The sequence below is a fragment of the Salvia miltiorrhiza genome, chromosome 8 (assembly GCF_028751815.1).
Source record: "Salvia miltiorrhiza cultivar Shanhuang (shh) chromosome 8, IMPLAD_Smil_shh, whole genome shotgun sequence".
Taxonomy (NCBI): domain Eukaryota; kingdom Viridiplantae; phylum Streptophyta; class Magnoliopsida; order Lamiales; family Lamiaceae; genus Salvia; species Salvia miltiorrhiza.
The window spans coordinates 24,347,008-24,370,030 of record NC_080394.1 but is presented as its reverse complement, the minus strand read 5'-3'; the positions used below and the strand labels follow the sequence as shown (position 1 = coordinate 24,370,030).

The window sequence follows — 23,023 nt, the reverse complement described above, 5'->3', positions numbered from 1 at the left end:
GGGATCAGTTTCGTTTATCTATTTGAAGAATATTCATGCACAGATCAATTTGTGTTTCGATTGTCAATTAATTAGTTGACGATTAATGCTGTCAAATTTAAACGAATCATTATGGGGTGCCTCGTTGCATTAATTAATGCCTATGATTAAAAGTTCAAGTTCAAAACCTTTAAATTTGATTTACAAAGAAAATATTGTAGTATTACTTTTCTCGCAATTTGATGTCGATCAGCTCATTCGTGTTACAACTTCATGTTTCCAGGACTTGTCAACATGTGATTGTTTGTAGCTTACGTTACAATTTTATAATTTTGTTGCTAATATGCGACGTGTTTCTTAGTTTTCAATAGGATTCTAGAGGAGTCGAGTCAAGTCAAATACTAACAAGTTCGAGCTCGAGTCAAGCCAAATACTAATAGGTTCGAGCTTGATTAGTTTAAATATTTGGATGTTCGATCTCGATCTGAGCTTCTATTTTGTTAATCGAGCTTGAGTTTGGTTCAAAATTAATTCGAATTCAATTTGGGTGATATCATAATGTCGAATTTGAATTTGAGTTCGGCTCTTTAAATGTTCGTATACATGATATTCGAGTTCAAATTCGTTAAAAACTTAGAAATTTTTTATGAATGTTCAAAATGTGCTCTTGATCTTAATTAATACTCCTTTCTATTTTTAATATAAGTTGTTGAAGTGTTTTGCATTTTTTACGTGTATTAACCTAATTTAATGTTAATTTTCACAATAATTACGGATAAATTTAATTGAAAAAAATAAAAGAAGTATGAATGGAAAGAAAGAAGTTTGATTGAGAAAAAAAAAAGAAGTGTGAATAGGATGAGAAGAAGCCAGCCGTAAACATGAGACAATTAACAAGGGAAGGGCCAAAATAAGAGCATTTCTTAAGATATAAAATAAGAATCATTTTCAGCCCTTAGATCATCAAGATCTACGGTCGATTCGTAATCCTGTTGGATGGATTTATGATCCTGAGTTCGAATCCCAAAGGTAGCAAAAATTTATTTTTCACAATTCATACCTTTATACAACGAATTCATACGTAATCTATATAAAATTCATACATTAAAAATTGCTCTTATTTCTTATTTTAAGATGTGCTATCACGGTAGCCCACCCCTATTAAGGCTAATAAATAAGGTTAATTTTGGTAAATATATCTAAAAAGTCATATAAAACAACATTAATGAAAATCATCAAGAAGTCATATATTGAGGACGATAGGGAGTATGTTATTTGAGCTCGATTTATTTAAGGCTTGTGCACTAATTTGATTGAAGGCTCGATTGAAAGTTCGTGAAATTATTTTTACTCAAAATAAACATGCTATTATGTGATTGTATTTCCTTAACAGGAATAAACTAAAATTCATCTTTCACAATGTCCGGGGACTTCTTAAGTTCTGACACTTTAGTAGCAAGGCCATGCTTGATCCTCCATTGATGATTAATTTTGGCATTTTTAAAGTTGAGATTATTTTCCAGAGCCTGGAGTTGTTTTTTTTTTTCTTTGAGGAATGAGCCTAAAAGTTTTCAATGACATAAATTTGGCTATTTTCTAGTAGATGCATAAACCTATTTTTTAATTATGTAAAAATGGTAGCTTGAATTTTATTGCTCTGTACATAAAAAAAAAAGTTATTTATAGATTGTATAGATAAGGCATGTGCTAAAAAATAACAATACTGAAAGAATTGTAAGAAGTTATTGGAGTGTATTTTAACAATTACTATTTCATCACCTACAATCATTTTAATTCATTCCCGACTTGTTATGTTCTTCTAAATCCACCACAATCGAAGTATTCTGATCACCTCAAGCTTGTTTCTTGTTTCCCATTTGTGGCATTCAAATGAATATGTTTATTTGATGTTGACGTCTTCTATGCTTAAGATAAGAATATAAAAAGACAACATATTAACATATTAACAAAGAAGAAATAATGCAATGGTTAAGTCTATCGAATGAGTGATCACATACACATCCCCAAATTAAATTCAAATATCATAGAATGAAATACCAATGAAAATAAGCACATGAAATTTCATCTACGAAAAATCAGAACTTTTAGAATCCTAATACAGTAGCCATATCATTTACTTTTGATTTCCTTTTATTATGTCATTAAGAGAGTTGAACATAATGGGGTTTCTTTTCTTTGTCTCTAGAGAGGATAAATAAAGCATTTCAAATTACATGGGTAAGGGTCTCGTGAGATGTTATATATTTATGTATTTTGAATTTTCTTAATAAAATAACATGTTCAACAATATTAAAAGTTGGATTATATATTGTTAAGAAACTCTCGACTTCAGAAATTTTGGCTAGGGAAGTAACTACTGAAATGGGAAGCAATCAAAATTCTTGTTATGGTTTATCTGGGAACTTAAGTATCAAGTTGTATATATTATTGGTATAATGTCTTAAGGAAAAATAATTTAGGCCAACGCCAAACCTGACAGTAAATTGCTTAAATTCCTGTTACAGCTTCTCAAATACGTTCATCGTCTCACGACATCCTCATATATAAGAATATTATCATTTGATTTCATACAGAATAAAAAACTTCTTCATTAAACAAAGTCAAGTATTCCACAAGTCTATATATTCACAGTGCGCAATTCTGACCAAAAATTCATCATTAAACGAAGTAAAGTCTTCGGAAAGTCTATATATTCGTGGTGCGCAGTTCTGACCAAATCTTATCCTCTGAAAATAATTTATATGAGTAAATCCAACTAAAAAAATTATTTAGATTATGCACGAGCAATCATAATCTCACCGAAAGAGAATGGTACGCGAATATATGCTAGAATTCCAGTTACGAGTATCCATAACCAAACCAATTGACAATAAGATTTTTTTATATTAGATTTGATTAGATCCTTTTTTAACAGATCCATTTAATAAGTTAACTTTTCTGTTAAATATATACCATTTCATTATTAAATTAAGTTCCACATCATCATACCTCTTCTAAAACATAAAAAAAATCCACATCATATCTTCCATATCATATTCTAATAAAAGATTTTGATAAATTATTATCAAAATACTTAATTATTCCAAACACATGCCTCTCTATAAACAAAAAGAAAAGAAAACCTATACGTAGATATGGCAATCGCTGTATTTCATTTTCTGAGCCTAATGATTTCTGGTTCATAATTAACTAGAAATTTTGTCATAGAGCAAACAATTCATAGGTATGTTTAGTGTATTGTTTATGCTCTTGATATAGAATATTTATGATCAGTGCTTGGTATCTTGAGAGGTTATTTACAATAAAAAATTTAGATAATAAACCTTAATTAGCTCCAAGCTTTCGACCATAATACATTATAACTGACAATTAATGCAATGCAGACAACAATTTTGTCCTTAAGTTTTCTCTTACGCAGTGTACATAGATGAGCTTGTAGCCGTTGAAATAAAAGTCTCTATTTTTAACGCATGAACATCGTCTTCTGCCACCAGTTTGGAATTTCATCGAACAGGTTGTGTGCGTTGTAGCTAGTTGTGGTTTGGCTCGATTTCATCGTGTTAAAAGACTGGAAAAGAAGAATTTATATGATCAAATCATGTATCACTGGAATAAAAGTGATATCATGAGTCTCCCAAGACAAAAAGTTTGATGTTTTCTTAGAATTGAATGTTTGATGTTTCTGATGAGTTTCTCACAGCAAACTTAATTTGTTTATCTTCCAATTCCTTTAAAATATAATGTGGAATAAGTTAGAGTCATCATTTAATAATAATTAATGAAGTGAACAACTTAAATAATACTAATATTGAAGTGGTATATATTTAACAGAAAAATTAACTGACCAAATGAATATGTTAAAAAAGAATCTACTAATATAGAATATAAATGTATAATACTTTTAAAATCGCGCAGACGCCCGGGCCGCACCGTTTCCTTCTCTGCCGGATCTCCACAGCCATCGCCGTTTCCGCCGTTTCCGCCGAGCCCCCGCGCCGCTGCCCGCCGCGCGCCGCCCTACTGCCTGCGCCGCTGCCTGTGCCTCCCCGGATCCGCGCCTCTGCTGCCAGCGCCGGATTCGTCCACTACCAGCGCCGGATCCATCCGCCATCCGCGACCAGTCGCCGCCGGTTTCAGCGCAGACGCCCGGGCCGCACCGTTTCCTTCTCTGCCGGATCTCCACAGCCATCGCCGTTTCCGCCGTTTCCGCCGAGCCCCCGCGCCGCTGCCCGCCGCGCGCCGCCCTGCTGCCTGCGCCGCTGCCTGTGCCTCCCCGGATCCGCGCCTCTGCTGCCAGCGCCGGATTCGTCCACTACCAGCGCCGGATCCATCCGCCACCCGCGACCAGTAGCCGCCGGTTTCAGCGCAGACGCCCGGGCCGCACCGATCAGCCTCCTCCGTCAGCAGCGCTGCAAGTTTGTAGCAGACGTCTTCTCCAGCTACATCAGTCCGGCAGCAGCAGTGCGATTCTTGAGCCTTCACAGCAGCAGCCAGCAGATTCGCAGCCCTGAGGTCTCTGCCGGCCCACCTTCGCTCACAGATCCGCCGCCCAGAAGCCCATTCCGGCCACGCCCAACGCACCGTGCCACTCACCCACGACCAGTCGCCACTGCTGTCACGCCGCTTTGTCCCAACCGAACGGGCAGTCAGTCCTACCTCTTTTAAAGCTAAGTTCTACTACCTTATCTCGGGTGATGTTCAGTTGATATGGAGGCGAACTGAATTGAGCAATTGAGACAGCAAATTACCTTGAATGTTTTCAAGCAGATAGGTTGTTGTTGGGGTTGAATGTATTGTAGAATAACTGAAATGAATTGAAGGTGCCATGTTGAAACGAAATGAAGGAGATTGGAACTGAAATTAGCAAAGTTAAGGACAGAGCTTACCTTGCAGTTGTTTTGTTTGATTGATGTATTGTTCGTTGTAGTTCATTAATTCCTAAAACCGGTGATTTTCTCTATAATGGAGCCTAGAGAGAGGGAGAAAGAATGGAGAGAGGTGAGAAAAAGAGGGATTGATCCCAAACATGTCGAGAGAAAACCAGCAAGAAGCTGGAACCGGAATACTTTGAATGGGAGGAGAGATTGGAGTTCGAATGAACGTGAAGGCACTACAACCTTTTTCTTTAACAACATCCCAGAGGATTGCAGCCTAGATTTTCTAAGACGTAAGTTCGAGACGGTTGCGAAGACGGTGGATGTATACTGCCCAAGGAAGAGAGATCTTCGGGGAAGACCGTTCGGTTTTGTTCGATTTCAGAAGGTGGAGAGGTCTGAGACTTTACTAGAGGACCTCAACAAACTCTGGATTGGCAGTTATAAGGTTAGAGTTTATAAGCCTAAATTCGAAAGGGATGTTGAGAAGAGAAGGAATGAGCAGAATAGCGTCAAAGAAAAAAAGTTGAAACAGATCCAGCCATGCACCATGAAGGTGTATAACAGGCACGCAGGTGTCTCGTTTAAGGAAGCTCTTACAGGTGCTAAAGATGATAAAGAACTTGATGTCGAGACCTTTCAGTTCCAGACGACAGAAGAAGACTTGGTTTGGCTTAATGGGGCTTTTACAGGTTACATTAAATCTGAGTTTCTCTGGGAAGAAGTTCAAGAGGAAATAAATAGTGAATGCGCAGGTTGTTTAAAGTTGAAATCCCTCGGTGGCAACATGGTCCTAATCCAAAGCAGCAATGAGCAGACGACCGAGGAAAATCTCAATAACCTCAACGAATGGAGAGACTTCTGGTTGCAGTGGTGGAGGCCTTGGAAATCTGTGGATATCAACTATCAAAGAGTTGTCTGGACTAAATGGACCGGAGTTCCGATACATGTTTGGAATTCCCGTTTCTTCAGTACGGCAAGCGCGAGGTTCGGGTTGCTTCTGAAAATTGAAGAAAAAACAAGAATGAAAGAGAGGCTGGACGTGGCTTTTATACAGATGTCTACTGGGTTCAACTCTATTGGAAACATCCTCAAATGTAAAATTGATGGTGCTTCGTTCCAAATACGGGTGGAAGAAATGCCCGATAATTTCGTTTCACCGGAGGAGGAGGAGAGGTCTTTGGACGAAGATGCTGACTCAGAATGTTCTTTACAAGATATCTCACAGTCTCCGGCGAAGGCTTCCATCGTCGAGTCAGAAACAGAGGACGGTGAAGGAAACGAGTCGGTTACTCAAAAAAACGGCGTCTCGGAACTTGAGACGAAGGTGGTGGAAACTAATGGCCCGTTCCCACATTACTCTGGCAAAGATAAAGTGAGACAAGTCCAGATGGTTTCCTCCAAAGGGACTGATAAATCGTCTTCAAATGAGCCAGAGAGTAGAGAAACAGAGATCAGCGAAGGGAGTAGAAACGAGAAAGAGAAGGAATTTCAAAATGAACTTGAGGGGGAGGAGTGCGATCCCTCGAGGGTACCAGATTCTCTCACTGAGGGGGTTGTTTATAAGAAAGGAACGGCGAACAGAAGAGGAGGAGGTTCGAGGAAGAAAAATAATAAATCAAAAGCCGCCGAAAATCAGCATCAAGTTTGGGGCAATTTCATTGCTGATATTGAATCAGAGGGTGAGATGGGCAAGAATGGAAGCGGCTCGCGATCTACTGAGGCGGATTGGGAGAATTCGGACATAGATGAAGACACAAGAACATGGCTCTTTGCCAAGAAGTTGGGTTTGTCGAGCAATCACCAAGACGCGGTCATGATCGACCAATTGAAGGAGCAAAGAGCGAAGGCAGGAGATCCGAAGGTCGTGGGTGATATTGAAACAGGTTTTTAATGAATATTTTATCTTACAACATTAGAGGCTTGGGGAGTTCCATTAAACAGAGCGATATCGGAGAATTGGTTAGGAAAAATGCTTTAGATTTTTGTTTTGTTCAGGAAACCAAAATGGAAATTTTCTGTTCCCCAATGTGTGATAAGTGGTGGGGGATGAGTAATTTTGATTGGGCTGTGAGGGAGTCAGAAGGCAGATCGGGTGGAATACTATCGGTCTGGAACAAGGATAAGTTTGTGGCAACTAGTAAATGGAACGTGATGGGGGCTGTTATTGTTAATGGGATTTGGCTACAAGGAGGCCTGCATTGTTGTTTTGTTAATGTGTATGCGCCCATGGGAACCACCGAAAAGGAATCTTTGTGGGATACATTACAGCTCATTGCTCTTCAAAATAAAGACTCGTGCCTGTGTTTTCTTGGCGACTTCAACGCAGTGCGTGATTCGGGAGAAAGGGTGGGGAAAGGTGCTGTCTTTAATCAAGCAGATGCAAGGTCTTTTGACGCTTTTATTAGGCAAAGTAATCTGATGGAAATCAGAACACAGGGAATAAAGTTTACGTGGTATCAACCTGGTGGAGGATGCAAGAGTAAACTAGACAGATTTATGGTCAACAAGAAATGGATGCAGGAATGGCCGGACACAGTCGGAAGGGGGCTTCAGAGATCAGTGTCGGACCATTGTCCGATCTTCCTGACTACAAAAACCAAGAACTGGGGACCCAAACCTTTTAGGTTCCTTAATTCTTGGCTCTCCCACCCAGATTTTTGCGCGTTGGTAAGGAAATCTTGGGATGAAGCTAAGATTGAAGGATGGAGTTGCTTTGTGTTCAAAGAGAAATTGAAATTGGTGAAGAGTGCGTTGAAAGAGTGGAATATGAGGATTTATGGCAATATTGAGCACGGCTTGACAGATCTTAAGGATGAACTTCAGGAGCTGGACATTTTTGATGACACCTTTGGTCTTGAGGAGAGTGACACAATCAGGAGAAATGAATTACGAGCAAAGATTTTCCTTAAATCCAAAGAAAAATGTAGTCTTCTCCAACAAAAGGCGAAAATCAAATGGGTCAAGGAGGGCGATCTGAATACTAGTTTTTATCACAAAGCAATTGTTGGGAGAAGAAAGAAGAATGAAATTGCAGGGCTTGATGTTGGGGGTTGCTGGATCGAGGATCCAAAGATCATTAAGGAGAACGTCAAAACGTTCTTCGAGAATCACTTCAAGAAGACGCCGCGCGTCCTACCTATGATATCGGGAGATTTCACTGCTCGGAAAATTTCTGCAGCAAATAATGCGGAGCTGATCAAACCTTTTTCAGAATCAGAAATTAAAGAGGCCATTTGGAGCTGTGACGGTGACAAGAGCCCGGGACCGGATGGCTTTAACCTCAAGTTCTGGAAAGCGTCATGGGAGATTATCAAGAAAGATTTTTTAAAGGTGATGACTGAATTTCACTCCAATGGCAAAATCCATCGGGGATGTAAATCTTCATTCATCGTTCTCATTCCTAAAAAAGAAGGAGCTTGCTCACTTGAGGAGTTTAGGCCTATTTCACTTATTTGTAGCCTCTACAAAGTCATTGCGAAGGTTTTGGCGAATAGGATGAAACAGGTCATGGATTCAGTTATTTCGGATAATCAGAGTGCCTTCATTGGCGGCCGTTACATCCTAGATGGAGTGGTGGTTCTAAATGAAGCAATCGCGGAGGCTTCTAAGAAGAGAAAGGGGAGGATTATCTTCAAGGTGGATTTCGCGAAAGCCTATGACTCCGTTGAGTGGGATTTCTTGGATTTAATGCTTGAAAGAATGGATTTTGAGCCATTATGGAGGAAATGGATCCGAGGTTGTATCTCCTCGGCAACGACGAATATTTTGGTAAATGGATCTCCATCTGGTGAGGTGTGTTTAGAAAGAGGATTACGGCAGGGGGATCCGCTTTCCCCGTTTCTCTTTCTTGTTGCAGCGGAGGGGCTCCACTCTTTGATTACGAGAGCTGTTGAGAAGGAGCTGATTAAGCCGGTAAAGGTAGGAAATGATGACATTTCAATTCCGCACCTCCAATACGCCGATGACACGGTCTTCTTGATGGAGGATGATGAAAGAAATGCAGTGGCAGTTAAAATGATTCTAAGAGTGTTCCAGCTACTATCAGGGCTTGCCGTCAATTTCAAAAAATGCTGTCTCTTCGGAGTTGGGGTCGAGGAGGATACGATCGAGAGGATGGCGGCTGTTTTGGGCTGTGAGGTGGGCTCCTTACCTTTCAATTACCTCGGTATTAAAGTGGGCAGCAAGGGTAAAAAGGTTGCTGATTGGAAATACTTGGTTGAGAAGGTCAGAAAGAAAATCGATTCGTGGAAAAATGGGAAGTTCTCTCTCGCGGGCCGTGTGACCTTGGTGAAGGCTGTGCTTCAATCCATACCGATTTATCAGCTCTCTTTTACCTGTTTACCAAAATCAATTGTGAGTTCTCTAAATGCTTTACTTGGTAATTTTCTGTGGGGAAGGGGTGCTAGTAAAAGTGCGATTGCTTGGGTGAAGTGGAAGGTGCTTTGTGCTTCAAAAGATGAAGGAGGCTTGGGGCTTAAAAATATTGAGTGGTTTAATCAGGCACTAGTCGTTAAATGGTTGTGGCGGTACCTTACTGGAAGGGACATGCTTTGGGCAAAAATTGTTAGGTCCATATATGGTGAGGTTGAGTGGGGAGAGACAGGTATGGAAAATGCGGGGAAAGGTAGATTTAGAGATGGGTGGTGGCCGAAGATCGTTTCTGCGGCGGGAGGGGCGAGCAATTTTTGGTTTGTTCAAAATTTGAAGCCAAAGGTGGGGGATGGGAAGACCTTTAAATTCTGGACTCAGTGGTGGGTTGGTCAAAAGCCGTTGAAGTTTACTTTTCCTAGACTTTTTCAGTTGAGTGCGAATAAAGAAGCTGCAATCTGTGAAGTTGGGGACTGATACTGGATGGTGTTGGGATTTAAGGTGGAGAAGAGAGCTGTTTGAGAGAGAGAGGGAAGGAGTTTCGGAGCTGCTTAGCCTTGTTTCTGGTACAAATCTGTGTGCAGGTAACAAGGACGGATGGACATGGAATGGCGACACTGGGAGAGGCTTTACAACCAAGTCCGCTTATGAAGCTATTAAAGATCAAGCAAACGAGACTACGGAGGCGGTGGAGGAAACTGATACGAGTACGAAGGTGTGGAAGATCCCTATTCCAAACAAAGTCAAGCTTACCGCATGGAGAATTTTGAAGAACAGAATTCCGACGTGTGACAACCTCTTGAGAAGAAATGTGATGTTGTGTGAGGTCGAGGTGGGATGTAACGCCTGTTTTCATCGGCAGGAATCCACGAACCACGTGTTGATCCACTGTCCAAAGACCTCAAAGGTATGGGAAGCAATCTTTCAATGGCTCGGTGTTAGCATGGCGCAGCCATATGACGTGCACTCGCACTTCCAGTTCTTTACTAGTTTGAGTGGCCGGAAAAGAAATAAGAAGCTCTTGATGGCTCTTTGGTGTTGTACTACTTGGCTTATTTGGAAAATGCGGAATGAGAGTAGATTTGAGAACAAAAGATGGGAGAGTGCAAACTTGTTTGGAGAAATCAAAGCTAGAGTGTGGAGTTGGGGTAGAATTTTTGGTTTTGTTAATGATGGAGTTGGGTTTCATAGGTGGATGTCGAATGATGAATCCCCGATGATTTTGTAATCTTCTTGGTACTACTGGTGCCTTATCGTTCTATAATATTTACTTTCCTTATCAAAAAAAAAAAAGAATATAAATGTATAAGGATCAAATAAAACACTTCTTAAAAAATCAACTATTATGGTCACAGTTTCACATAACCACATATAAGAGCACCCGCAGTGGTGCCCCGATAGGGGGTCTCGAGTCACCCCGCATATCGAGTCGCCCGCTGCAACCGAAGGCGCCTCGATGGGGTCCCGATAGAACAGGGCAGCTCCGATAGAATTTTGGCCAGGCGCGTGTTTTTTTTAAAAAAAATCAAATTAGAATGAATTTGACCGTTGCTGCTTTTCTTTTGTTTCATATTCACGGATCACGGTCATTCGACCGTTTGATTTTTTTTTTTCCTTTTTTCTCTTCCATAAATTTGCCTATCTTCTTCTTCTTCTTCTTCACCTCTCTTCCATAATCTTATATCTTCTCTTTCAATTTCTCTCCAAAAAAAAAAATGGATCCATACAATTCCAATTGGTACGACTCAAATTAGATTTCCGACCTCTCCGGCGGAGATGATTATCATCCCAATTTGGCTGATATCAACTTGGAGGAGGAACCTCGTCCAAGCGGCGACGAGGATCCACCGGTCGCTCACAGTGCGTCGAAGCCCAAAAAAAGAGGGCGGCGGAAGGCTATGGCCTTCAAGGAGAAGGCGCTGGCGAGAGAGCCGAAGGAGGGAAGGGCCACTCGACACACATACACCCTCGAGGAGACGGACCTTATTGTCCGTGTTTGGGCGGAGGTGACGAACGACGTCATCCGGGGTGTCGATAAAAAAGGCGAGGCCTACTGGGGCCGGATTCTCAACCGCGTTAACAGCCTCCTCGACGCCGCCTTCAAGCCCCGCCAAATAAAGGGACACTTCACCCGAGTGGCCCAGAATGTGAAGTAGTGGGAGAATGTTTGGGTGAAGGTTTGCGCGAAGTGGCCTTCCAGCCATTCCGATGACATGCTCCAACAAAAGGCCCAAGTCATGTTCCAAGCAAGGAGCCCAACTAACGGCCCCTTCAACTACTAGAATGCATAGAGGATGCTCCGGATCAATCGGAGGTTCAAGTCCATGTACCTTGAGGGCGACGTCCATTCCTCTAAGTGGACGAAGACGTCGGAGACGGGCAACTTCACTACCTCGGCGTCGGGCGAGGAGATCACGTCTTCCCGGCCGATTGGAAATAAGGCGGCGAAGGCAGCGGTGAGAGCGGTGAAGGGGAAAGAAAAGGTGATGCAAAGCTCCAGGCCTCCACCCGAATACGTGGAGAGGATGGACATGTCGGACGAGAACATCAAACAAATGATGGCCGAGGTCGCCAAGTCGAACAAACTCCTGAAGCAGATGCACGACGACCGGATTTTATTCGTGAAGACCGACGACATGAATCCAGAAACCCTCGTCCTCCACAAGTAGCGTTGCGCGAAGATCATCGCTAGGATGAGAGAAGCTGGAGATCTTTAGGATTTTATGTTTTTAGTTTTTAATTAAGTAATTTTAAATTGTGTCTTTATGTTTTTTTTTTAAATGTAATCTTTAGGATTTTTAAAATTAATGAAGTTTAATTTGAAGTAAATTGTGTTATTTAAATTTCTGCAATTAAAATTAAATGAAAAATACAATAATCAAAACTGAAAAAATCAGGTCAGCTATCATGTCATCCCACTGCAGCCTCACTGACCCAATGTGGTCCCCCCTCTATCAGGTCACCCCCCACTGCTGATGCTCTAAGAATCGAGCATACGAATTTGTCCTATTCATTCATTAGCCACAACCATTTAATTCTAGCATAGCAATTAACAATATGCCCTACAACACAATTAAAATCGAGCCTACATAAAATTTGAGGGAAAAGCTGTTACTTGAAGATTGAAGAGTGAAGGATGAAGCAAAGGCTGGAGACGGGGCGGCGGGGTGGATGCGACATAATTTAAAGTGAAGTAATAAATTATTCTAAAAATCTAGGTTATAAAGTTTTCATCGTTAAAAAATTATCTAAATGATTGTATATACTTCCAAATTTTGTTCTTTCTAAAGTAGAGCCCTAATCATTCTATATTTATAATTGTAATCTTTCCTAATAGAATACTTATAATGGCAGCGACGATAATGGCGATTTCTAGCCCTACGGCCAAGTGATGCGGTAGGGCAGCCATTAGTGGTGGCCGACGAATAGAAGCAGACAATGTCGATTGCGGGAGAAATCGCTGCTAAAAGGGTTTGAGGAAAGGGGAATGGTGAAGATGGATTTAGTGCGGCGCCAAAGCTTAAGGGCTGATGGCTTAGCAGAAAATGCGACCAATCATCTCTTCCAGATGATGTATACAAATATCTGGGAAGTAATCATACAAAGTATGAGTTAGAAGAAGCAAAATTGTACCGCAAAACAGAGAGAAGAATAAGATAGCACGGCGACCGCCATTGTAGGAAAATTATGATAAATAAGCGTGCATTTTGTTGTTGTGGAATTGAACGTTTTTGATGTGTGTGCGATTGCGGCAACGACAACGAGAAACCGGCGCCAAAAGGGTTTGAGGAAAGGATTAGAGGAAGGGAAATGGTGAAGATGGATTGGGCCCTGGAGCTAGAGCATCGGAGGAAATGAGGCTAATCATCTCTTCCGGATGAGGTATACAAATATCTGGACAATAAATCATACAAAGTAGGAGTTAGAAGAAACAAAATTGTACCGCAAACAGAGAGAAGAATATAATACGATGACCGCCATTGTAGGAAAATTAGGAGAGATGTGTGTGCGTTTTTTGGTGTGGAATTGGAGGTTTGGTAGTTGAAATGAAAATTAAGAAGAGAAATAAAAGAATCATAAAATAGGAGACACGTAGATAAATAATAAAGCCACATAGATCTATAGTATTAAAATCAAAAGCTCTAGAATTACAGAGAAATTAAAATAAAAATTGTGATGAAGCCAAATAAGAGAATGAAATATGGAGATGCCATAAATAACTAATCATATTATATAATGATAGCTTTTGCAATACAATAATTTTTCAAGTTAAATATGAAGCATAAAACTTGGAAGCCCACTTGGTTGTTTGTCCATCAAGCTCGCTAACCATCTCACCCATGCGATCAAACTCAATTATCCAAAAATCAAAATTTATTAACAATTTATGGGAAAAATAGATACTCCTCCCGTCCCTCAAACATCTTTCTCTCTTTTCATTTTGGTCCGTCCCCAAAATATCTTCCTAATCTACTTTTGGAAATGATTGCACTCACTATTACTTTTACAATCTTCACTTTTTGTGGGACTAATTTTCTACTTATCAAATACACAACTAACTTTTATTAAAACCCGTGCCACCCTCCCTTAGGAAGATGTCTAGGGGGCGGAGGTAATATAACTCATTAGTTTTTCTTCCTTGCCAACCTTATCAAAGTTAACAACACAAAAGAGATAGAGCTGGTCTCCCTTGAGAGAGATCTCGTCATACGGTCGGGTCAAATTTGGGCCCATGTTTGCGTCCATTCCACTCGCCTAGATCCGTTGTCACTTTTTTCTTTTTCTTTTTTTTCATTTCTGCCCTATTCCATTTAAATACTATATGTAAATAATACTATTATTAACAACAAATGATACTTATACTTTTACTAACAATAATAATAATGAAATTATTCATATAAAACATGATATGAAATGACAATTTTCTTAAATGAAAATAATATTTTTGTGAAAAGCAAATGATTAATGAAAATAACAAATAGCATTTAAGCTAGTGCACTATACTTCTCGTATCAATGTTTAATCCTTGACTCAATCGTGGATCAGCTCTTAAGCCACAAGCAGGAAGCACAATTTTTATCATTCTTGAAACCACTTTCACTTTCCAGTTTCCACTAGCACAATTTCAACTAGCATATCTTTTGTTTTCGTATATCATGAATTGTCCAAGGAGGATTTAACACTGAGAATTTGGTAGTTTCATACTCTCTTGCCTATGATTAATAATTCATCCATTCAATTCTAGCCCATTACAATCAATTAGAAATAGAGCAGAGGCAAAGAAACCAAAAAACCCTAAACAAAAGCTCCCCTAATGCAGGAGTATGAGAGATAGAAAGTTCCCTAACACAACAAGAATAGGAAGAGCAGGGTTAGAAAACACGTACCTGATAAGGGGTAAGGAGAGCAATCAAGATGCAAATGATACAAATCAAAGCACCCTTCCAACATAAATTTTATCAAAAAAAATTCCAAAAGTTTCTATTCAGAAAAATAAGAGATTACTTGTAAAGATTTTTGATAAAATCGAAAAGCTAAATTTATAATCAATTCTAGCACATTATAACCAATCAGAAAGAGTAAAATCAATAATTTTCAGTTAAAAATCAATTTTATGATTCTGAAAAATTGAAGGGAATAAATTCTAACAAGTACCAAAGAAAATGTAGCAATATCTGAAATGAAATTTGATCTTCTTAAGACATCGGAAATGATGGAGATCTTTAGCGTCGATGAAGAAGAAGAAAAGACAAAGAGTTGAAGAGAAGAGTTACGAGCATAAACAATTTTATTTCTCAAAATTTTTAAAAAGTAACAAATTGAATTATTGAATTACCTTCAAGCATAAATTAATTTATTACTCAAATCAAATAATTTAGTACTCAATTTATAATGAATTCAATTAATTAAATCTTTTCGTAAAGCTTCAAAAAAATCTAATCAAACATGGGCTAATAGCAATAAAATGGGGCAGTGAACAAATCATCCTTAAAATCCTAAAATAAAGCCCATAAAATAAATCATAAATAAAATAGCAGGTATAACAAGTTCCAGAGGTAGGCCGCCCTTCCAAAAATGGAGAATGCTCTCAGCTGCACCTCTTGTTCTCTGCTACCTGTCACTCCCGCCTCCCCTCTCTCTCTTACCCCCTCGTCTAAACTCACATTTTTGGTACTCTCTTCTCGACGCTAATTCCTCTGTGTGATTGAAAGTTTGTTTATTCTGTTTCTTCGTAATCATTCGCCTCTTTTAATCTGCCGTTACCAGAGATTAAATCGCGCAAGCGCCGCGGAAGAGCAGCAGCGCCGGAGTAAATCTTTAGTGATTAGGAATGGTTTCGGCTCGGATGAGAATGGACAGCTTAACGGGTTCCCGAATATACCCAACAAGATTTTCATGGAGGAGGTGCTTTCTGCTCTCTTTCCATTTCCCCTTAATTGTTTTTGTTTTTTAGCTTTGTTATTTTGATTCGTCTTTTTGTGAACTCTTTGGAATTTGGGTTCGTGTGGTTCCGTCGACTTTTCAGTTTCTTGCTTCATGAATTTAAGAATTAGAAGAAGTTTATTTAGTAATTATAGGTTTTTGGGTTTTTTATTGTTTGTTTAATTTCAGTTTTTTGGTGGTGAGAAAAAAGAAACATTAACAGGAGGTTCCCCTCTTTGTTCGTTTCTGTGAATTAGTATTATTTTTTCATGCTGCACTATCATTAATTCTCTGTAGACTTATCTTGCTAAATTCTTCAGGTCATTGGAGCAGAGTATGGCGAAGGTTTTGAGACATTTAGACCCGAAGGTCCCCTTAAAGTCGATGTTGTAAGTTTTGTGTGTACATTTTGTCATCACATATCATTCTCTACGATTCACTTTTCAGTTAAAATTAATGGGTTTGTATTGTTGGTATCATACTAGGATTTTTTAAATGACAGAATGCAAGAAGGTTTCCTCCAACGAATTCGCTATGCCATGAAGCCTGATGAAGCCTATGGCCTCATATTCTCTTGGGATGTTGTGGTAAACTTTTGAGTTATAATCATGAGTATTTGGTAAATGCTGTTTTTATGTGCTACTACCATTTGTGGTTATTCCACATTCCTGAAAGATGTTGTTTTGCAACAGTATGTGTACATGTATTTGACTCATATGTACTTTTTGCAATGAATATAGAAAGTTCATTTGTTTATCTATGAAGATCCAGTCACAATTTTGTGCGTAAATTGTTCTTTTGTTATTATCTGTATGAATATTATTCTTCTGGTGGGTTGTACTTCAATGAATCTTTAGTTGCTAATGGTAATGGTGGTGCGAATGTCTAGACACGAACCAATGTGAACCTGAAAGACCATGAAGATGAAGTAAATTATATGTCATGTAATTAAATAATTACCGCTGCTGTAATTCACACTCTTTCCTAAATCATAATAAAATAACTTTGTCTTACCTAATCAAATGAATGTTGCTGTTACACCACTTTTCTCCTTAACGAAAATGAGTTAGAAATAGGACTAAGAAGCATCCTTCATTTTGTTTGATTTTTGCTTCTTTGGAATCGAAGCTTACTGTTAGTATGCTTTTGCAGTAATCATAGTTTGTATACTCAAACTCTGTTTGAGGTGATTATTGCAAGTTTGTGATTATCTATACTACTTGATATATTTAGTGGTTACTCACCTCGAGGTCTCATCAGAAAAGATCAGTTCTTATATATGTACACCTGTGCTAGTCCATCTTATCACCTCTGCACCCACATGGATTAACCCTGTTGGTGGCATGCCATCAATTTTATTTTTCTTACAGTCAAAAGGGAGCTTAAATTAAATCCCCCCCCCCCCCCCCGAAACTGTATAACTTTCTAATTTGAATGGCATTTTCTTGTACATATTACAATTTTAATTATGTAGATTGCATGTTCTTCTACTGAATGTGTACTCCTTGATTCCTGTACAGGCAGATACTCAAGCCTTAAAATTGCGTGCTTGGGAACAACTTGCATCTGAAGAAGGTGAGGGTATTTCACTTGAGTTGATTGATTTCTCAGTTTGCTTGTTTATTATGTCTGGGATTCTACGTGGATATCAGAATCTAAAGTGCAAAAGTTTGACTTACATTTGGAAACAAATCCCTAGGATGTATGCATGGATAAGTGCATGACCAACACTGAATAGAATATTCTAGGATTGAGCTTTGTGTTAATATCCACAATGAAATTGAGTAAAGGATGCAGCCTTTACATTTATGGCAAACAAACAAACTTGCTTATGTGCTTTAATTCAGGATGTAATGACATTTTCTTCGTTGTATTGGCTAGAAAGTTAACTTTTTAGCTAAGCTATGTTGCGATGATTAATCAATATCTAGTTGCTGTTGCCTACAATAGCATGGGCTTCAATGTACCAGAAATTTGGTTGCTAGAAAGAGCTGACTTATTTGGTGTTACGTGAAACATGTTTGTTTTAAAGTAGCCCAGTGGATGTATGCTTACAGAAAATTATGTTTTAGTTCCAGTTGGTGAAATTCTCAGCTTTCACACCCTTTAATAGGAAAATGATGACCTTGCGCACCTCTACTAGGTTCTTCTGAATTCCTATTGATTTGAGGCTTTGACACTGACACCCTTTAACAGGAAAATGATGACCTTGTGCACCTGTACTAGGTTTTTGTGAATTCCTATAGTCTATAGATTTGAGAAAAGAACAATTATTTTGCAGGAAAGGAGATTCCTAACGATGACAATGTACAAAGATTTTTGCTGTATGCTGGTGCTGATCATGTTCTGCGCAAGGTCTGAATCTAAAGATGATTTTTCGTGTGCTCTTTCCCGTCATTTGTGGCTTTTAATGATACTTAAATACTTTATGCATAATTTCCAATTTGACTGGGTATCGAAAAATTATTACATTTATACTCCCTCCGTCCCATTGATCTTGTCCCGTATTCCTTTTTTGTTTGTCCCATTGATCTTGTCCCATTTCTATAAATAACACTCCTACTTTATCACTTTATCACTTTCTCTCTCCTACTTTATCACCTCTCTCTCCTTCTCTCTCCTACTTTATCTACACATTAACACTACTAATACTCTCCTTAATAACCGTGCCGAAACCAAATGGGACAAGCCCAATGGGACGGAGGGAATACTATATATGTTCTCTAAACTGACTATAGGCAATGAATTCATGCATTGGTGTTCATAGACATTTCAGACAAGTGTATTCAATTTCTCATTTCACGGCATTTTCCTTGTTATGTAAGGAGAGAAATTGTTTGGCACATGGTTGGGATGGTGCTGGTGTTTGGATAGGCTTCTGTAACATTATTTTGGAAGACTAAGTTCAATAAAAAGCTTCAAAAGGTCAAAATCGAGCTGTTCAGCTAGTGTTGTCATGTTATTTATTCTTGCTATTAATCTTTTGTGTGTGTGTGTGGGGGGGGGGGTGGTTTATTTGGTATTTCTTACTAATGGGTTGTTGCCTTGTTGGTTTGTTTCATCTACAAGCATTTAGGAATTATCTATTCCTTTGGTAGTGGTAGTAGGCAGGAGTGAGCATGGAATTGTAACTTCTTTTTCTTGAATAAATTAACAGTATTAAATAAATAAATTTAAAGGCCGCGCCACAGGGGACTCGAACCCAAGACCTTTGGCCTTGGGCATTAACCCCTTATCGCTTGGCCAACACACACACGCACCGGAATTGTAACCTTTAGTGTGTCTGGGCTTGGCTGTATGAGGAGGGGTTGCCACGAAGGGGGTCTGGGGCTCTAAAAAGGTGTAATTGAATTTACCCTCCAACTAGTAGGTTGGGGGGTTCGAGTCACCTTGAGGGGCTATTGCATGTCTGAGTCATTTTGTATTTCTTCAAATTACAATAATAAAAGAAACTATAAGCTTTGATTTATCATCTTTATTTAGCAGCATCATAAGGAGGTTTACATAAGCTTGTCTGTGCAAAAAGAGGAATATACTTCATTGAAGTTTCGATTCCTCCACTGAAGTCCTGACTGTATTTCTTTGACAAAATTTTAGGTATTGCTTTGGGAAAAGGATGAAGATGATGTAGATAGACTGAAGTCCAGGCTCTCACAGTTATATTATGACAACCTTATCAAAGTAAGATGTTCAATAACTTTCATTTGCTTGTTCTGCTTTTTTTTTATTCTTTATATATATATATATATATATATATACTGTAATTAATTATTTAATCTTGTCTTTAGTTTTCAGAACCTGTGGAAGGTCTAAAGGAATGGTTAGATGCTCTGTCTACATCTCGCATCCCTTGTGCAGTTGTTTCAAGTCTTGACCGCAAGAACATGGTTGACACTTTACAAAGGATGGGTCTGAAAAATTATTTCCAGGTCTCTCCTCCCTCTCTATATGTGCGCATGTCAGCAGTGTGTGTTTGTGTGCATGCTCGCACAGGCATGAAGATGCTTACAGACTAGGCTTTTACTTGCAAATTCAAATATTCGGATATTATGCACTTGTCATTCTGGTTCTCCTCTCCTTATCCTCACGACAGTGCATTATACTCTTATCTTGGCCACTGTTCAATGTTGATTAATATTGTGTATGGTCTTTAATGTACGTGGTAACTTGTTCTGATTTAAATCATACTATTTTTACCCAGACAAATGTGGATTTAGTCTCATATGCAGATGCTTTTCCTTTAGGCCCTATGTTGTACCTGGAAATTGACAAAATGACACCTCTCTCCAAATTTCTATGGTCTTTTGAACTGATATGCATTAGGTTAAAATGATGATCATCACTTTTTTTGAAAGCTAAGACTTTCCCTTTTGGAGTTGCAGGCCGTTGTGTCGGAGGAAGATGGTATGGAGTCCCTAGCTCATAGATTCCTTTCAGCGTCTGTTAAGGTACATTCAGCTGTATTTTTGGTACAGTAATCTGCTTAAATAGAGAAGAAACAATACTTCACATATCCGATATGAGAATATTTAAGTTGGGGCGACACAGCTTTTTAATTCTCACCATTCACCTAAAAATTGTTGCAGTTGGACAGAAAACCTTCCAAGTGTGTTGTGTTTGAGGATGACCCCAGAGGAATAACGGCTGCTCATAATTGCACGATGATGGCTATAGCTTTAATTGGTACCCATCCAGCGTACGTGACCCACAAATTTCCCTCAGTTTGTCATTTGCTATTTAGATATGTCAATGATTTGCATCATGTTAATAATTTTGTACAACTTCTCCTTCACATGCCAAAAAGAAAATTCCAAAATTGTATTCTTTTCTAATGATGTGATTTCAGAGATAGGAACAGACAATTAATCTTTAAATAGGAAAAATATCAACATGCTGATGTTGCGTTTAAAACCAGGTATGATTTGGGGCAAGCTGACCTAGCCGTTGCTAGCTTCAATGAGCTGTCTGTGATCAATTTGCGGAGATTGTTTGCCCACAAAGGTTCGACCTTCATGGACTTGCAGAAACAAGTTGTAGAGAAATCACCTCCGAAGAGGAAGCTGACCATCGACACCATATACTGACTCGTCTCTTCTCTCGCGACATCTCTTGTACATGTGTTGTAATTAAGGGCTCATCATTGCATATCCTTCTCCTTCCTCTAACTCATACGTTTCTTTCCTTGATTTCTCATTTTTATTACATTTCTTTTCTTTTATGAATGCAATGGGAAAAAATAATTTGCAGTCTGTACAAAGTGCATTTCATCAAGTCTCAGATGTATAGTTCATGGCAGATTTTTGTTTTTATAATTTGTTCCAGAAAAATGCCTCACCATCGACAATATTTTCAAGGGTTATTAGGTAATTTGAGGTCATGATATACAACTTTTCTCTGTCGTTTTGAATATATGGAAATTTATTTAAAAATTAAGGATTTGGAACCTAGACTTGTGGCTATGTTAACAATGAGTTAAACCTTTTGCAGATAGAAATCTCAACGGGAAAAATTATGACAGTAGAAAGAGTCCTTTTAGAACAAAAGTGGTGAAATATTTGTGGTAAAAGAGAAAGTCTACCAATATATTGTTAGTATATATATATATTTTTTTGAGGCGAAAATATTGTTAGTATGAGTCCTCTGCTTTATTATATAAAGAATTTGTTTGGATCTATTATGACAGCCACGAGCGCTCGATGGACCTTCTAATTGTATAAAACTTTTTTGTAACTTTGAATTGATGCAAAAAAGATATATAGCATCTGCAAGGCTAATTAGTTGAGTCAATTGCCTATGCATATGTTTCGATGCCATCGAGGAAATTTCTTGTATTAATCGGGAGGCTTTCTGTTGAAAGAATGACAATTAGGGGTGAGCAGAAACCGAACCGATAGTCAAAACCGAACCGAACCGAACCGTATTGGTGCGGTTCGGTGCCAATTCTATTGGTGGTCGGTTCGGTTCGGTTCCAAAATCCAAAAACCGAAAAAATTCGGTTCGGTTTCGGTTCTGTAATTTTGGTTCGGTTTTGCACCGAACCGAACCGACTAATATTAATATTTTATTAAATATTTATATTTTATAATATATTTAATTTTAGTTTTAACCTAAACTAAGAAACCCTAAGTCTTCTTCCTTCCATTCGCGCCGCTCCCTCCCATATCTCTCTGCGCGCCACAGCCACTCCCTCACAGTCCCAGATTTTCCTTCCGCCCCGTCCGTCTCCGGCAGTCCGACGACTCCTTAGCGCCTACTTTGGCCTCGGCGCGTGTGTAGCAGTGTAGGCGTCCTCGTCCGCTGCTGCCGAACCGACCTCGTCCCCTGACCCCTGCGGCCTGCCCAGGCGCGACAGCCCAGCCCTCGTCCGTCCGGCGACTCCTCAGCGCCTTCTTTGGCAGCAGCAGCCGGCGACTCCTCGGCGCCTCCGTCCGGCAACTCCTCAGCAGCAGCAGCCGTTTCCAGCAGCCGGCGACTCCTCGGCGCCTCCGTCCGGCGACTCCTCAGCAGCAGCAGCCGTTTCCAGCAACCAGCGACTCCTCAGCGCCTCCGTCCGGCGACTCCTCAGTAGCAGCAGCCGTTTCCACATTTCGGTTCGGTGCACCGAACCGAAACCGACGGTTTTACCGGTTCGGTTCCGAGCCCCCTATTGGTGCGGTTCGGTTTCAAATTTCACCGTCGGTTCGGTTTTCGGTTTTGAGTTTTTGGTTCGGTTTTGCACCGAACCGAACCGATGCTCACCCCTAATGACAATGTTGCCAAATTTATTTATGATGATATACGATCCGCTTTCAGTTGACAGAAGTTTTAACTCGAGTTATTAAGAGAACAATAAATATTAATATAAATTATATTTATAATTTGAGTTAAAATATCATCATAAGGTCAAATGTTGGAACTCCGGCTCCGGGGATGGGAACGGGCGTAGGGAAGAGGATTTAGCTTGGGCATTTTTCGTAATCTATATAATATATAAAAGAGGAGTTTTCTCCATCCATTTTTTCCCTCCATTTTTTATCTCTCTTCTCCTATCAAATTTTTAACTATATTTTTTCTCTTTTCTTTTTTATGATTTTAATTCTTTTCTAAACATGGTCAAATTTAATTTATAAAAAAATATTCAATGTGCATCTTAAGATTAAGTTCGTCAGAAGATCTTTAATATGTTTAATATGGTATAAAAATTATCAAAAATGAATTTAAAACAAATAGGTTACTAAAATTTTAAAATATTTTATTTTCTTTTTATTTGTTAAAATTTTACAACTTTTTATTTATGTTTGTGAATGAAAGTATTTATTTATTATTATTATTGTGTGAAATGCTCTATAATAATAATGTGTAATATTAATTTTCAT

General features: G+C 39.1%; 2 protein-coding genes across 2 annotated transcripts; both read left to right on the top strand.

Annotated features, from left to right (window-relative positions):
• The first annotated feature begins 4,962 nt into the window (after positions 1–4,962).
• Positions 4,963–6,768, top strand: LOC130998225 (uncharacterized). Its single transcript, XM_057923655.1, has one exon. The coding sequence runs from the start codon at positions 4,963–4,965 to the stop codon at positions 6,766–6,768; it is 1,806 nt and encodes a 601-aa protein (XP_057779638.1).
• An 8,489-nt stretch (positions 6,769–15,257) lies between these two features.
• Positions 15,258–20,917, top strand: LOC130999624 (5-amino-6-(5-phospho-D-ribitylamino)uracil phosphatase, chloroplastic-like). Its single transcript, XM_057925210.1, has 11 exons — positions 15,258–15,416; positions 15,513–15,650; positions 15,989–16,057; positions 16,154–16,255; positions 17,189–17,243; positions 17,950–18,023; positions 19,266–19,349; positions 19,457–19,597; positions 20,051–20,116; positions 20,255–20,364; positions 20,584–20,917. The coding sequence occupies exons 1-11, from the start codon at positions 15,321–15,323 to the stop codon at positions 20,750–20,752; spliced, it is 1,104 nt and encodes a 367-aa protein (XP_057781193.1). The 5' UTR covers positions 15,258–15,320; the 3' UTR covers positions 20,753–20,917.
• Positions 20,918–23,023: the final 2,106 nt, after the last annotated feature.

Bases quoted from the DNA above. Each gene is read 5' to 3' on its own strand.
- LOC130998225 (XM_057923655.1), top strand. From the start codon at position 4,963: ATGGAGCCTAGAGAGAGGGAGAAAGAATGGAGAGAGGTGAGAAAAAGA.
- LOC130999624 (XM_057925210.1), top strand. From the start codon at position 15,321: ATGGAGAATGCTCTCAGCTGCACCTCTTGTTCTCTGCTACCTGTCACT. The intron at 16,256-17,188 runs GTAAACTTTTGA...ATTCCTGTACAG, and splicing joins TATTCTCTTGGGATGTTGTG to GCAGATACTCAAGCCTTAAA. The intron at 19,598-20,050 runs GTCTCTCCTCCC...TTGGAGTTGCAG, and splicing joins GTCTGAAAAATTATTTCCAG to GCCGTTGTGTCGGAGGAAGA.